This window comes from Dicentrarchus labrax, unplaced genomic scaffold (assembly GCF_905237075.1).
Source record: "Dicentrarchus labrax unplaced genomic scaffold, dlabrax2021, whole genome shotgun sequence".
NCBI classification, from domain to species: Eukaryota; Metazoa; Chordata; class Actinopteri; family Moronidae; genus Dicentrarchus; species Dicentrarchus labrax.
In genome coordinates, this window is record NW_026136707.1 from 10,539,493 (window position 1) to 10,553,311 (window position 13,819).

Here is a 13,819-nt window from a genome sequence, read left to right on the forward strand (position 1 = left end):
ATTCCCCCCGTGCATGCCACTGCCGCGTGAGACCAGTTCGAAACACAAAAAGCGCGAGGGCTGTCTGGTCTACTGTACAGTTGCAGAGCACATGAAAAACATAGCGCGCCGCAGGAATTCAGCCCTTTGTGGGGGGGTTTAAAAAGAGTTGGACATGAAAAAAGTTTACATTTGAACAGTTGACAGACTTGGGTCGTCATACAGCTCAAATCTTTTATAAATAATACAAGTAAATAAGAGTATAAAGCAATAAATGTGAGTAATATTTAATGTAATAGTGCTGTCAACTGCAAGGAGGAGGTTCAGTGCACCTTCAGTTAACACTGTCCCTTGTTTTTCTCTCAAAATAAAACTGGACATTTTGTCCAGCTGTGGGGCCCTAAGATGGTTACCACCTGTCACTCCACAGTAAACAGCAGTGAATGGGTGTGAGTAATCATTTTTTGTTTGCAATCAAGACATTTGCAAGCAAGAGGTTGATTTTTATAATTATATGAATGCAAATGCACAAACTTATGACTGTAAACTCTTCTATAGAAACTCCATCACTTGTAGGACACTGTGTGGTTGGGGTCAACTTCAGTGTAGCTTCTTTCTACCGCAAAATCATTGATTTGCAATCACAGTAACAAATAATATTATTTCCTAATGCAGTGAATTTACACTTCACACAAATGTAAAATCACATGCATTTGAATTTTACTCTTACACCACATTAATGTGTAAACATTCAGTGAGATTACTGAGTGGTGCTCAAGCATTTTGTTTACTTTGTGGCATTAATCTTGTAGTAAACAGCAGACAGGCACATAATTCAGTCACACAACACTCAGCCTCTCCAGTCCACCCCCTATCAGTGCAAAATCCATGTGACTGCCACACTCATCCACACCAGGCCAAGAGTGGAGGAAAATGAGTTGCTTACTGCCATCTTGTGGAGTTAAAAGTGAGAAGTTTTACACAGCCGTTTATTTCAAGTATGGTGATAATATACTGTAGATTTTAAACTATTGAAAACAATTCATCACCCTGGAGTAATCTGGCCAATAACATTAGTAAACCTATGAACTTTGATGAAATTTATTGGTATATCAACTACATCCTGAAATCCATTTAACCCACAGAGTGATATGTAATTCACACAGGACATGAAGCTAAATATAATTGTAAAACTTCAATATTGACTTTGGTTACAGTTACAACTTACTCGTGTTCATTGACCAACAGTTTGTACCATCTTTTGGATATTGCAGTAGGTAATTTTGAATGAGAAATGAAAGGAAAACAAATGATTACACTTAAGGTTTATTCATTGCTGAAATATAATCAACTACTGACTTCTCAGTAAATAATGTGATAGAAATCTACTAAAACTATCATTTTTCTTTAGAAGAAAAAAAAAACAAGGCTTGACAGGGGTATGAACATTTCATATGTGAATAAAGTGACAAGATTTACTTAAAACTTATTTTTCTTTAGAAGAAAAAAAAAACAAGGCTTGACAGTAAGAATATGATTGCAACTCAGCAAAAAGTAAAAGGTAGAAGGGGTTAAGTATAAGATTGGCATGAAGACTGATTGGGTTACACACATAAATACATGGAATATTACATTTGTTTCTATTATGATAGGTCCTTGTCTTTAACACACCGTGAAGTACTGTAGAAATAATCACTGCTAAAAAGAGCATACAAATAACATGAGATAAACATGTGTTACAGTCCACTTGTTTAACCTGTTTTCAATCTCTTGGTATAAAAGCTAGGAATATCTCAAATAAATGAAGTAAAGTGAACATACTAAGCAAGGCTTTTTGTAAGTTTCTTCATTTTGGCAGGAGAGGGATCCTTGTAATGCTAATTACCAGCAACTTTGACATTTTATCTATATGTGATTAAATCACTAGGGAATATTGAGCAACTTTCAAATCAAGTTTAACACTACAAACTTCTGGGGATATACTGAATAAACCATCACATACTGTAGGAGTGATTTCACAACCTCAGCAAAAAACTTGACCAGAGAACAAACATGCACTGACAAACTATCAACAAAGGTCTTTGTCCCCATGTCCCTACTCCTAATAAATGCACTTTACATTTTTAAAAAATCCTCAGAGCCTCTAAGTGAACAACAACAAGACAAAGTACACGGCAGAGACGTTTATCATACAGCAAGAGGTGTAGCAGGGATTCTAGTTATGGGGAAGAGAGATACATTAGCAGGTCATTTCACCTAAACTTGTCTAGTAACTGCACAGTGTCAGCCAAGCAGTGTCAATGCACTTAAGGGGTTAATGAACCTATGGAAACAGTCACGTCTTTGAAAACACCTTCCAATATAATCTGGAAGAATTTCTGGTGATATTTTATAGGATGCTCTACAGTAGTTGTTAACACTCATTCTAATAGTCAGCAGAGTAGATGTCAACATGAGACATGAGGCAAATTCTCCTAGAAGGCAGCGTGCCCTTTCAAGTCCCTTTTTTCTCACCTTCCCATTTTACAACTGAAATATCCCTCTTGTATGCCACTCTTTTTTTAGATACCAGGATGCTCAGTATCTGTATGGTCCCTGTAGGTATGGCATCTCCCCCTGACCCTCTTGGGTCTGTCTTTCTCCTGGTCTCTTTGAAAGCTTCAGCCTGTTAGCATCTCCTCGCTGCAGTCCTTTAGCCCTGCGGCGGCAGGACACCTTGTGCCTGTGGAGAAGTGTTGCATTCCAGAAGCGAGTGGAGCAGCGTCGGCAGGAGAAAGTCCCTCTGGCACGATGGGAGGCCCGATGGATGAAGGCTGCCAAAGGCCTGTGAGACTGCTTCCCACATACGCTGCACCTTAGTCGCTCCTGAGTGGTCGAGGCTTTCTGTGGGTGTTTTACTGCCATGTGGACTAGCAGTCCCGCTTTACGGGAAAACACAGAATTAGGGCATATAGGACAGCCAAAACGCTTCACAGGGACTTTAAGAGACGACAGGATCTGCACCTTCATTCCCCCAGTGTTGACAAGCTTATACCCTCCACCACCTGATCCTTCTCCTCGCCTAATTGTCAAACGAAGAGAGCCTTGTTTTTTATTCAACTGCCCTCTTATTGTACAACGTATCTTTTTCTTCCTTTTGCTTCCATCGAATCTGACTAGATCTTGGGATTCCCATTTATTTTCCCTCCAATCTCTCCTGTTGGACTTTTTTTTTTTCTTCTTGTGTCGTCTCATGTCATCCTGTGACAACTGGATGCTGCAGTCAAGGTGTTGGTGGGACTGGGTACCGGACTGATGATGAGGATGATGGTGGGAGTGATGGTGATGATGATGCAGATGATGATGTTCAGTGGAGGGCAGTTCCGTGAGGGGCTGGAACGGGGCTGTGGTGTGAAGCGTACGGCTACGGGATCCAGCTGGATATATGTGCTCTCCTTTCACCCCGGCTGGGGAATGGGGGTGCTGGGGGGCCATGATTGTTGAGTTTGGAGGCAGAGGCTGCGAGTAAGATGGAGCATTAGAGGCTGAAGAATGGGCTGCATCGTAAAAGAGGGGAGAGTAACCAGCTGGTGGTTGCGGGGGTGCTTGTTGGTGGCTATGAGTGACGACACTAAGACTCTGCCCTCCATGGCCTTCTGTGGAAGGAGCCATCTGTAGCAGGGCATTGGTGGCAGCCTCGCTCTCTGATGCTGACTGATTAACATCACTCCCACCTCTGTTGTCTCCAGACCCACTGCTGCCTTCTTGCGGGTTAGACGGTTCACTGCGGGTCATCCCATGCTGCGACTGCTTATGTCGAGTGAGGCTGTTAGAGTAAGCAAATGCTTTGCCACATACCTCACAGCAGAAGAGCTTTTCACCCCCACCTTCGTGAACCGTCTGGTGATGGGCAGTCAGGTGGAAGTGATGACGGAAAGACTTCCAACATATAGCACAGGTGTAGAGTCGAGGCGGAGGCGGGGGCTGTGGTTGGGGCGGGGGTGGAGGTTGAGGCTGGGGGTTGGTGTCTTGAGGCTTGACGTCTTGAGAGTAGTAATAGGAGGAGGTGCTTGGTGCTTGGTTCTGGCTCCTGTCTTGGGCCACGCTACATTGAGGGTTTGGGTTAAAGCTGTTAAGGTTCTCCGCAGCAGGTGTTGTGGGCACCTCTTCCAGCTCCCCTTTCTGGTGGAGTTTGCTGTGCCTCCTGAGGCTCTGGGAGTAACCAAACTCTTTCCCACAGATGCTGCATTTGTAATTCTTTGCCCCAGAGTGGACTGTTTGATGCTTGCTGAGGTGAAAAGCTTCTCTAAAATACTTTCCACACACAGCGCAGTGGTGGGGCTTCTCTCCAGTATGGATGCGGTCATGCCTGCGCAGGGTCTCGCGACGTGCAAATCCCTTACCGCAGACACTGCAGAGGTGAGTGCGTGGGAGCCCACTGGGCCCCATTCTGGGGGTGTATTGCCTACGTTTGGGGGGCTGTCCACCAGGTGCAGGATCTTTCTTAGCTCTGGGTTTGCGGGGACGTTTTGGTTTGGCAGTAGGATTCTGTGGATTGCTGCTCATAGCCTCCTGGCTACCAACACCTCTGAAATTCTTATCCATACCAGATGTTGATGAGGGTGAGCCCAGAGGACCTAAACCAAGACCACCTAGTAGACCTCCTATGATGTCTCCCCTATCATCCCCTCTATTTCCACTGTTACTAGCTGCTGTTATAGCAGAGATTGCATTATTGACAGAGCTAGTGACATCATCCTCTGAGTCATCCAGTAGAGAAGAAAGGGGCAGGTGGGGCTGTTGCTGCGGATGGTGGTGCTGGCTGTGGCTCTGTGAGTGTGGATGCAGTGTTGGGGCCAGGGGTGCCTTTCTCAGAGCTGGGCCCGCCATCCCACTTCCACAGGGGGAGGCACCAGAGTAGCATGGAGATGGATTACCTTGAGAACGGTGGTCATCATGGTAGCCTGTGTAACGATTCCGAGAGTAGTCAGTGGGGTATTTACCATCTGTTCTGTCCCTGTCATTTGAATTCCCTCCCCTTCCAGACTGAAACAGACCATCACATCCTAAACCTGATTTTGGTTCTCCTTCCCCCACAATGATTACACCATCTTCTTCCTCAGTTTTCCCATAAATAACCCCTCTATTGCTCTGATAAGTTCCCCCTCCTCCGTTACCTCCTCCACCCCCTCCCCCGACTCTGTCCTCACCATCAGCTCCTGTCTTGCCGCCCCTTTGTTTGGGTCCCCTACCTGGCTTGCCGCAGGTGCCTGAGGCAGCATGGTTGAGTAGAGAGGTGCTCTCACGGAAGGCACGACCACAGGCGGGACATCGGAATGGCTTTTCCTCATGTATCTTCTCATGGCGTGTCAGTGACTCTCTACGATTAAAAGCCCGAGAGCAGGTGGAGCAGCCATATGGGCGGGCTGAAGAGTGTATAACACCATGTTGCAGGAGGTGCCCTTTTTTCTTAAAGCCTTTGCCACATTCAGGGCAATGAAATATTTTGTCTGGGCTAGGACAAGAATTGGATGAGGGTTGGGGAGTTTCTTGGGTCGAATGGGGAAGGCTTGGGTCGGGCTGTGTTTTAATATGAACAGGGTTAGGGCCAGTAGTGCTAGAATTGCTAGTACCTGCTGTGGTTGGCTCATGCATGCGCAAATGCCTGCGAAGGCTTGAAAGGTGAGGGAAGCTTTTGCCACAATCTCCGCAGCTATAAACGGGCTCTGAATCAGACTCTGTGGGGTTGGGTTGCATTGAGCTCTGGTTATCAGATTTAGAAAGGTGAGAATCATTAGTAACCAGTACTGAGGCAGCAGTGGAAGAGGGAGCAGAGGAGGAGGAGGAAGAAACTACTGATGAGGATGAAGATGATGAGGCAAGCAGGGATGATGGGTCCCCCCCCATATTTGACATACCAACCCCACTCCCAATTAAAGCTGGGGGCTGACCATGACTAAGTCCTCCACCATTACTAGTAGTGCTGGGATTACCGGTGTGGCTGCTGTGACCATGGCTGCTGCTGCTATTACTAGCGCTTTCTGATTTTCTCTGTGGCAAATAGCCCGCCATAGCTTTCTTCCTCCTACTGCTACTGCTACCACTACTACTACTCCCCCCCCCACTGCTTTCCCCTTTGCCATCATCCTTAGATAAAGATAAATGAAGTGGCAAGGGGAGGGGCAAACCTGCTTCCTGCTGCATCAGAGAAGCTATTTGATTTGATGAGAGTACAGGGATGCCCTGGAAGTCAAAGCCACTTAGTGATGAGGGCTGGGAGCCTGGGTGGAGCGGGTGGTGAGGATGAGCATGAGAGTGAGGATGAGATAGGGTGTGAGGTGGAAGCTGCTGCTGCTGGGGAGGCTGCTGAGGACCCTGCTGTGACTGGGGAGTGGAGTGGCCATGTGGGTGAGAAGAATGCAAAGCAGGAGGTGGTGCAAGACTAGTACTAGGCTCCCCACCTGTCTGACTTAAACCAAGCCCTAAATGGTTATGGGTTCCCTGTTGAACAAGAAATTGCTCTAAACTAGCATTAGCTGGCACCCCAGAAAGGAAATACTGATTAGCAGCTAACATGCAACTAAATTGTTGGTGAAGACTCCGTGCATCAGACTGGGCCCCAACCAACTGGTGTCCCAATGTGCTGACTGCACTGCTGCTAGGAGGGTTATTAGAGGTGGCCACAGAGGTTGAAGGGGAAGGAGAGGAAGAGGAGGGACCAGATGATGCTTGGGGGACAGAGAGGCCGGGATGCAGAGGAGGAGGGGGTGGAGGTGCTGATGTTACTAATCCTCCTAATCCCCCAGCACTCCCACTACTGCTACTTCCCCCAGCAAAGTGCTCAAAGCGGCCTACACCTGGGTGTAACTGCTCCTGTGCTAGTGCTGCCTCAGACGGGTGGAAAGAGCGCAGGAACTGTGGGTAGCCTGAAGAATGGCTTGAGCTGCTGCTGCTCATCTTGCTTGACTTTGAACGTGAGCTCTGAGATGAGGAAGGCTGTTGTTGTAAAGGTGGGGGAGGAGGGGCACTCATCTTGGCAAAAATGGAGGCAGAATCAGAAAAGGCGTTACCTCTAGACCCCTGCAGGGGGCCCAAGCCAAGTCCAGACAGAAGAGCTCCAGAAGACTCAGCCTGCTGCTGCTGCTGCTGCTGGAGTTGATGCTGGTGAAGTTGCACTTGCTGTTGATGCTGTAGTTGTCGATCTAAACCAAGGCCTTTAAACTGGTGGGCCTGGTGCCCACTTAACATCTCTATAATGTCCAGATTGTATTTTCCAAATTGGAACATTTCCCACTCACTGGCACATGGGGGTGCAGGTGCCAAACCTTCAGCGCTAGGAGAGGCAACAATGATCCCACCACTGACTAGTGAAGGACAAACTTTACCCTAAGGGTGAGGTTATGATACTTATTTTTTTTCCAGAATTACTTGAATGTCTTAAATCTAAAGTTCGTCTCTCCAGATTGTTTACTTCTGGTGCTGCTACTCCCTGTTGATCATCCGCTGCCCACACTCTACTTCCAAAATGAGTGGGGTAGCCAGGAAGATGAGTTTATGATCAAAGGGTAAAAGTGTCTTTTTAACATGTAGATTAGTTCCACCTACTTTCAAAATTGCTTAGAATAGTTTTTTATTGAGAAGCAGTTCAAATGACTTCTTCTTGTTTCCTTTGAGAGTTACTGCGTTGACACTTTCCTTCATCTAAGCAAGATTCCTCATCCGTGTTCAGTCGAGAAGTCCCTATAGCTGAAAAAACAAAATTCAAAAAGGGGTGAAAGTCATAGAAGGGAACAGGACTATAATTTTGAGTACAATTTCACTTACAGTCACTTAATAATAGGCTTCTAACTTATAACAAGGCGACACATCCATTAAAGTGAATCTAACAGACAGAAACCGATGTCTGTACTGTAACACTACAAAAGACAGAGATTTATCTCCATGACCCACATTAAGTGAAATGATAACTTAAATTCATTCAGTATTGTAATTACGAATCTCTATACTTAGGTAAGTGGAGAGAGTACCAGCTTAATACTTTGACACTGGGTTTAAGCTGCCCTTTTTAAAATATGTATATTGGATTTGATTTATTCACACCTGATAAATTCATTTTCAGTTATTGCTAGTTTCTTGTTTATGCTGCAATTTGCTTATCAAATGTTTCTTCTTATCGTGAGTCTACTCCACCAGTTTAAGTTAGAAATGTGACCAATATACAAGTGAAGTTTTAGTCTTATGTCAGGTGAATAAATACAATTCTCAACTATTTAAGGTGTCTCTTTCCAGATAATTCTACTTTTGCAGCCACTTCCAACAGGCTAATAAACATTTGCAATCTCTTATATTTGGTCATAACTTACCATGATGTGGTTCTGCTGGATTGCAGCACAACCAGTATTGTTACATGAATGCCAATTCTTTATATCATATGTTCATATTTACTAAGGAGGCAAAAGTTATTTCCAACATTTTTACTGTCTTTACATATAGGTGTTCAAAATAAGCCTCTGCCTTAAAGACGAGTTAATGGTGAAAGGAGGCAGGAAGTTGCTTATTTAATAAAGCTACTTTGGAGATAGTAACCCAATTTATTACAATATTATACACCAGCGTACCTACCCTTTAACACTTATATGCTGTCCTTTCAGATGAGGTATACAGTATAAATACAGTTTATGTGGCTAGTTCTGTAAGTACCACGTTTATTGAGGAAGAGGTACAGACAGAATACAGAGCGGTGTGTCGGCATTGCATGAAAACCCCCATTAGGTAGCTGGTTCCTCACTTTTGGTTAAATTCAGGTGTGCATGTGTAACAGATCATTTGGATTTTACCCGTACTACTTACACTGGTGGCATCTCCGCTACATTTTATCACTTGTGTGGTCACAATTCTGCAAATTATGGCTTTTAATTATTACCACAAGGAATTTGGTCAACATAAAATCCAAAATCACATAAGCAAAAATTAAACAATGCATTTCACAACTTACCGGCAGTCATTAAAATGAGGTGATAATAAAGATTCATCAGATATCAGATAATGTGCATTCAGTTTAAGATGTTATTCAGTCTCAGGAGCCCTTGTTAAGTCATATTTCTGCATACCTTAAATTGATGAATATCACTGGGACACAGTCCCTTATCCAGGTTTTCCTTTTCAAAATGAAACTATTCATTAGTCATCAGAGGGCATACTAAATGTTTTTGAATGTAGGTCAACCTGTCCTGCAAAAAAATGTTAATTAATTTCATTTGATCCTCATTTAGCACTTAGGTGAGCACCTTTTCCAGCCCCAAAGTTCACCATACTTGCACAAACCTTTTTTTTTTTTTTTTTTACCATTTCTGTTTTAGTTTGTTTATTACCAGACTGTCACAAACACAAACACAAACACGTTAGTATTTAGTACATTAAACTTCTGTTGGTTTCATTCTAAGCCTAAAACCAGTCCACATAATGTAAAAATATAGTATATGGGATGGTCTTTCCTTTCATAACTGTTCTTAAAGGAATACTAGTAGTGGTCAATAACCTGAGTAGGAATAATGGGTGTAATTATACAGTATCAGGTGCTGCATAGTACCATAAGGTAGGACAAGAGGATGACCAACCTGTAGATATCAAGTTCATATTGCACATATTGGTTATAATTCATCCAGTACACTGATTCATTATTATTCATGTCTGTAGCACTTTACTACTGTTTGCACTATCTGGTTGGTCTGCAGTTCACTGCTTTTTGTTGTACTTGCACTCATTATGTGCAGTAACAGTGAAGACGAATTATAACTAACTAACAATAGAACAAATCTACACATCTTCAATTAAATAAAAGCACTTCAAAAAAATGGGGAGAGTAGAAAATTTAACTGTTGCATTATGGTAAATTATTTGTCTGGATTTAGGTAAGTTGTTGCTTTAAGTAAAAAAAAAAAAAAGTGCCCATTATTGTACTTCTGAAGAGGCTGAAAGTTATGTTTCACTGGCTAACTGCATAATCACTCACTCTGAATCTCATTTTGCTCACCTCGTAAAAATCTTACCGTTTCCTCTAATCGATGCGATGAACCTAGCGGGGAGTGAGCTCCCCTGGCAGATGAGGGAGATAATCTATCGCATATCTGACCGCCTCTCATTTTAATGTAAAATCACCAAATCCTGCAAAAAAGAGAAGAAAAAAAGGGGCAGAAATGCTCAAAATTAACCCCAGCATCGCACTCGCTGCACAATGTAAACATTAGCAGAAAAAACAACCCTTTACAGGCGCAAGTAATAACGGATCCACTTGGGGTAGCATCCTGTAATAGTATTGGCTAGCATTTGGAGGAAGAAAAAAAACATTGGACGCGCTTGCATGAAAAAAAACTTGTTCTCCTTAGCATCATATTTTCACACTGGCTCGGAGTGTTTAGCCATTTGCTGCCACACGCAATCTAGAAAACCACACAACCACTGCTGCTAACGTTAGCCATCGTTTCCCAACCCCCCCCCCCCCCCTGCACCCCCCCCACCACCAACCCCGCACACACACACACACACACACACACAGTATTTAAAAAGCACGCCGACTGCCGTTAACATTACCATGCTAGCGTTAGCACATACATCCACGCCACCCTATATTCGGTAAATGTTTACCTACGCATCCAGGTGCAGAGTGCACGGGGGGTTTTCTGGAGATGGATGAGGCCTGTCACGCCTTCTTCTAACCGCCTAGCTAGCTATCGTCCGCTTCCATTTCTGCGTGCTGTTTTCCAGTCGTTAGCCAGAGCCATTTTCACTGATGCTGAGCTGGGTGAAAGCGAACACCGTCCCCGACAGAAATCAACGCCGACGGATACCGCAGCCGCCTCCTTGCCATTTGTTTGCGACCCTCCGCGCCGACAGAGAGCTTTTGCTAAAGGTTTCGACGGCCGAGAAAAATTTGGGTGGTCGGTGATAATATTTTTGGGTAAAAGTGAGTGACGTGTGCTCTCTTAACATTGGTCCTTTCCGGCCCTTGTAATATTTCCGGGTAGCACAAGCGGGGCTCACGGGTGGTTGAATAGGGCTCACAGCGGATTCAGCGTTTGGTTAAAGGGGGGATCCTCTTACACAAATGTTGCATATTCAGATAATTATTGGCCCACTCCACTTCCACAACCCTCTGTCCGATTATATGCAAACATACCCAGCCTTAATGAGAGGTTAATAACTTCTCCCCAGGCTGCATAATGCCTGATGCCTTATAGGCCTATTATACCGTTAGGAATAATAATAATAATAATAATAATAATAATAATAATAATATCTTTAGGCTATAACATGAAGTGAAGTAAAGTATATTATAAAGTATATTTAAGATAAGTTTCTTATCTTTTTAGTTTATTTTAACTGTTTATTCAAGATTTTATTATAAGTTCCTACTTTGAATTATGCCATATAACACATTTAAATGTAGCCTATTATTAATGGAATAAACTTTATATCGGTTATGTATAAACTCTAACATACCTGTTTAGAAAGGTATAATCTGGTGAGGTTTAGAAAACAGGTATCCAGGGGCAATATTTAACCTATATTTTAATGTTTTTACAGAAAATCACATTTAATGATGTATCACATATATATGTATTTAAACATATGGTGTGTAAATGAATAATATATATATATATATATATATATATATAATGACATATACATATAGTGATTCTAAGAAATACATTTAAAAGTACATTTTATTCATAGGATGTGTATCTCCTTTGACAATCTAAAACTCATCATTTACTTGCAATTATCTCTCTTCTGAGTCCAATTTGTTTGTCTAGTTTGTCTGGATATTTTATGAACTGTATAATAATATAGATTAGTATTCACAAAGAAGTAGTTCAGGAAACTAAGGCCTTCATTTCATTTATTACTGACCTTTCAGTCACAAACACATCCATAAATCGTACCTTTTAAAAGCTCTTGTTGTGACTGGTGCAAAAAGTAATTAATTTATGAACACATATAATTCCTCTTTTCTGTTTCCAAACCCAGATCTACACAATTGAGCCAGTTTACACGTGATCGGCCCCACATCAGCAAACTCCATTTCCAGATCCATATGAAATATAGATAGATAGATAGATAGATAGATAGATAGATAGATAGATAGATAGATAGATAGATAGATGGATAGATAGATGGATAGATGGATAGAAAGATACTTTATTTATCCCGAGGGAAATTCAAGTATCCAGTAGCAGTCAGATATTGTTTGTTATTTCTTTAGTATGCTCTACATATTAATCCACCCTGTATAAGTTAACAGTAATATGTGCGTAATAAGGTTTAAATTATATGAAATGTTGAGTTTCATGCAGGTTTTGTGTTAGAGCTGAGGAGCCACTGAACCTCCTGGTGGTGAAATGTGCAAATTACAATGATTGTAATGCATCGGTGGCAGCCAGAGCCTAAATCAAACATAATATTTTTTTGTGCCCTTTGTGTACTTCCTGTATCAGCACTATGTCTGCTCTTTCATTTAAGCCTTCATACATCTCAGTGCAATAAATGTATTCACAGGAGGTTTTAAATATGAGCTCCATAGCCCTTACCTCACTCTAAGGATCAGGCAGGTACAGTATGATATAACTCTGCACTCAGATGGTCTAGAGCTGTGAATTATATGAACACAATCTCACCTTTTCATTTCATTTTAAAGCACAGTTGTCCACTCCCACTGGCACTGTAAAGCCTTACACAATATCTCGCATCCCGTTGATGTGGAGGTTTTATCGTAGACTCTCTATCTGTGTATGTGCTCACTAACCTACTGATGACTAAAATGCTTTTTGGTTAATATAGAGCTGTTGTTTGACCCCTTATAAAACGCTAATTTGTCTTGTGATTATTTTTAGAATCTCAGTTTCATAACATATTGCCTCTGACCAAGCCAGTGGTCTCAAAACTGTCGCTGGTTGCACAAACATATGTTAGACATATGTCAGGCCAGTCTTGGTCTGAATCTTGGCCTAAAGTGAGTTAAACCTTTGTTCAAAAATAGTCGCCCCACCTCAAGACATGCACGTCTCAATTAAGAGATGTGTTTCTGTAATAACAATTATAAGTAAGTGGAGTGAGAAGGGGAAATATTTTAAAATAATTTTCACCTGGTTCAACAAAATTTTGTGGTAAAATGTCTGTGTAACCAGTGGTGGAAGTAAATCTACTCAATTATTGTACTTAAAAACTATTTTGAGGTACTCCTGAGTATCTCCATTTCATTCTAACTTATACTTCTACTCTACTGCAATACAGTATTGTAATTTTTTACTCCACTAGATTTATTTGATATAGTTACAGATTACGTTTTTACACACTAAACATATGTTGAGCTTATAAAATATGATACACAGTTATAGATTAAACTGCTCATCAGTGTTATAGATTTGTTAAAACTAGCTCCACCTTGACCAGCTCCAACAGTAAAAAGGTACATATAATGAATGTATAATTATCCAATAATGTAATACACAATAGATAATACATAGTGATACTCACAGGGCTCATTTCTGCTTCATGGGTATTTCTACTTTTGATACTTTAAGTACATTTTGCTAATAATATCTAAACACTTTCAGTTAAGTGACATTTATACTGCAGGACTTGTAATCAAGTATAGCCAGTCCTCCACCACTGAAAATATCTGTGTCAGCTACATTATTTTCTGCTGAAACGGAGAAATAGTTCATTGCCCTGCTATGTTTTAGTTCAACAAGTGCATTAAATTAACATATGGTAGCAAATTAGTTCTACTTAAGATAGTCCAGAATTAGCTTTGTGTAAATGTCGACATCTATCTTAAGTTTGATCGATTGTTAAATCTTAA

The 13,819-nt window shown here is 41.9% G+C and overlaps 1 protein-coding gene across 4 annotated transcripts; it reads right to left on the minus strand.

The window, feature by feature from the left end:
* Positions 1 to 1,292: 1,292 nt before the first annotated feature.
* Positions 1,293 to 11,057, minus strand: si:dkeyp-69b9.6 (zinc finger protein 865). 4 transcript variants are annotated; one of them, XM_051405994.1, is made up of 4 exons: positions 10,607 to 11,057; positions 10,008 to 10,122; positions 5,211 to 7,704; positions 1,293 to 4,922 (listed from the first exon to the last, which is right to left on the minus strand). In XM_051405994.1, exons 3-4 carry the CDS (start codon positions 7,243 to 7,245, stop codon positions 2,557 to 2,559), a joined length of 4,401 nt encoding a protein of 1,466 aa, XP_051261954.1. In that variant the 5' UTR covers positions 7,246 to 7,704; positions 10,008 to 10,122; positions 10,607 to 11,057; the 3' UTR covers positions 1,293 to 2,556. The 4 variants fall into 4 exon arrangements, with proteins under 4 accessions (XP_051261954.1, XP_051261952.1, XP_051261953.1 ...); XM_051405992.1 differs by having other exon boundaries at positions 10,603 to 11,057; XM_051405993.1 differs by having other exon boundaries at positions 9,992 to 10,122; positions 10,603 to 11,057.
* Between the last annotated feature and the right edge of the window lie 2,762 nt (positions 11,058 to 13,819).

What these genes read in the sequence shown, in the direction of transcription:
- si:dkeyp-69b9.6 (XM_051405994.1), bottom strand. Translation starts at nt 7,245, where the DNA reads ATGTTCCAATTTGGAAAATACAATCTGGACATTATAGAGATGTTAAGT. An exon ending in AGGCACCTGCGGCAAGCCAG is followed by an intron (nt 4,923 to 5,210) that starts GTAGGGGACCCA and finishes ATCGTTACACAG; the next exon opens with GCTACCATGATGACCACCGT.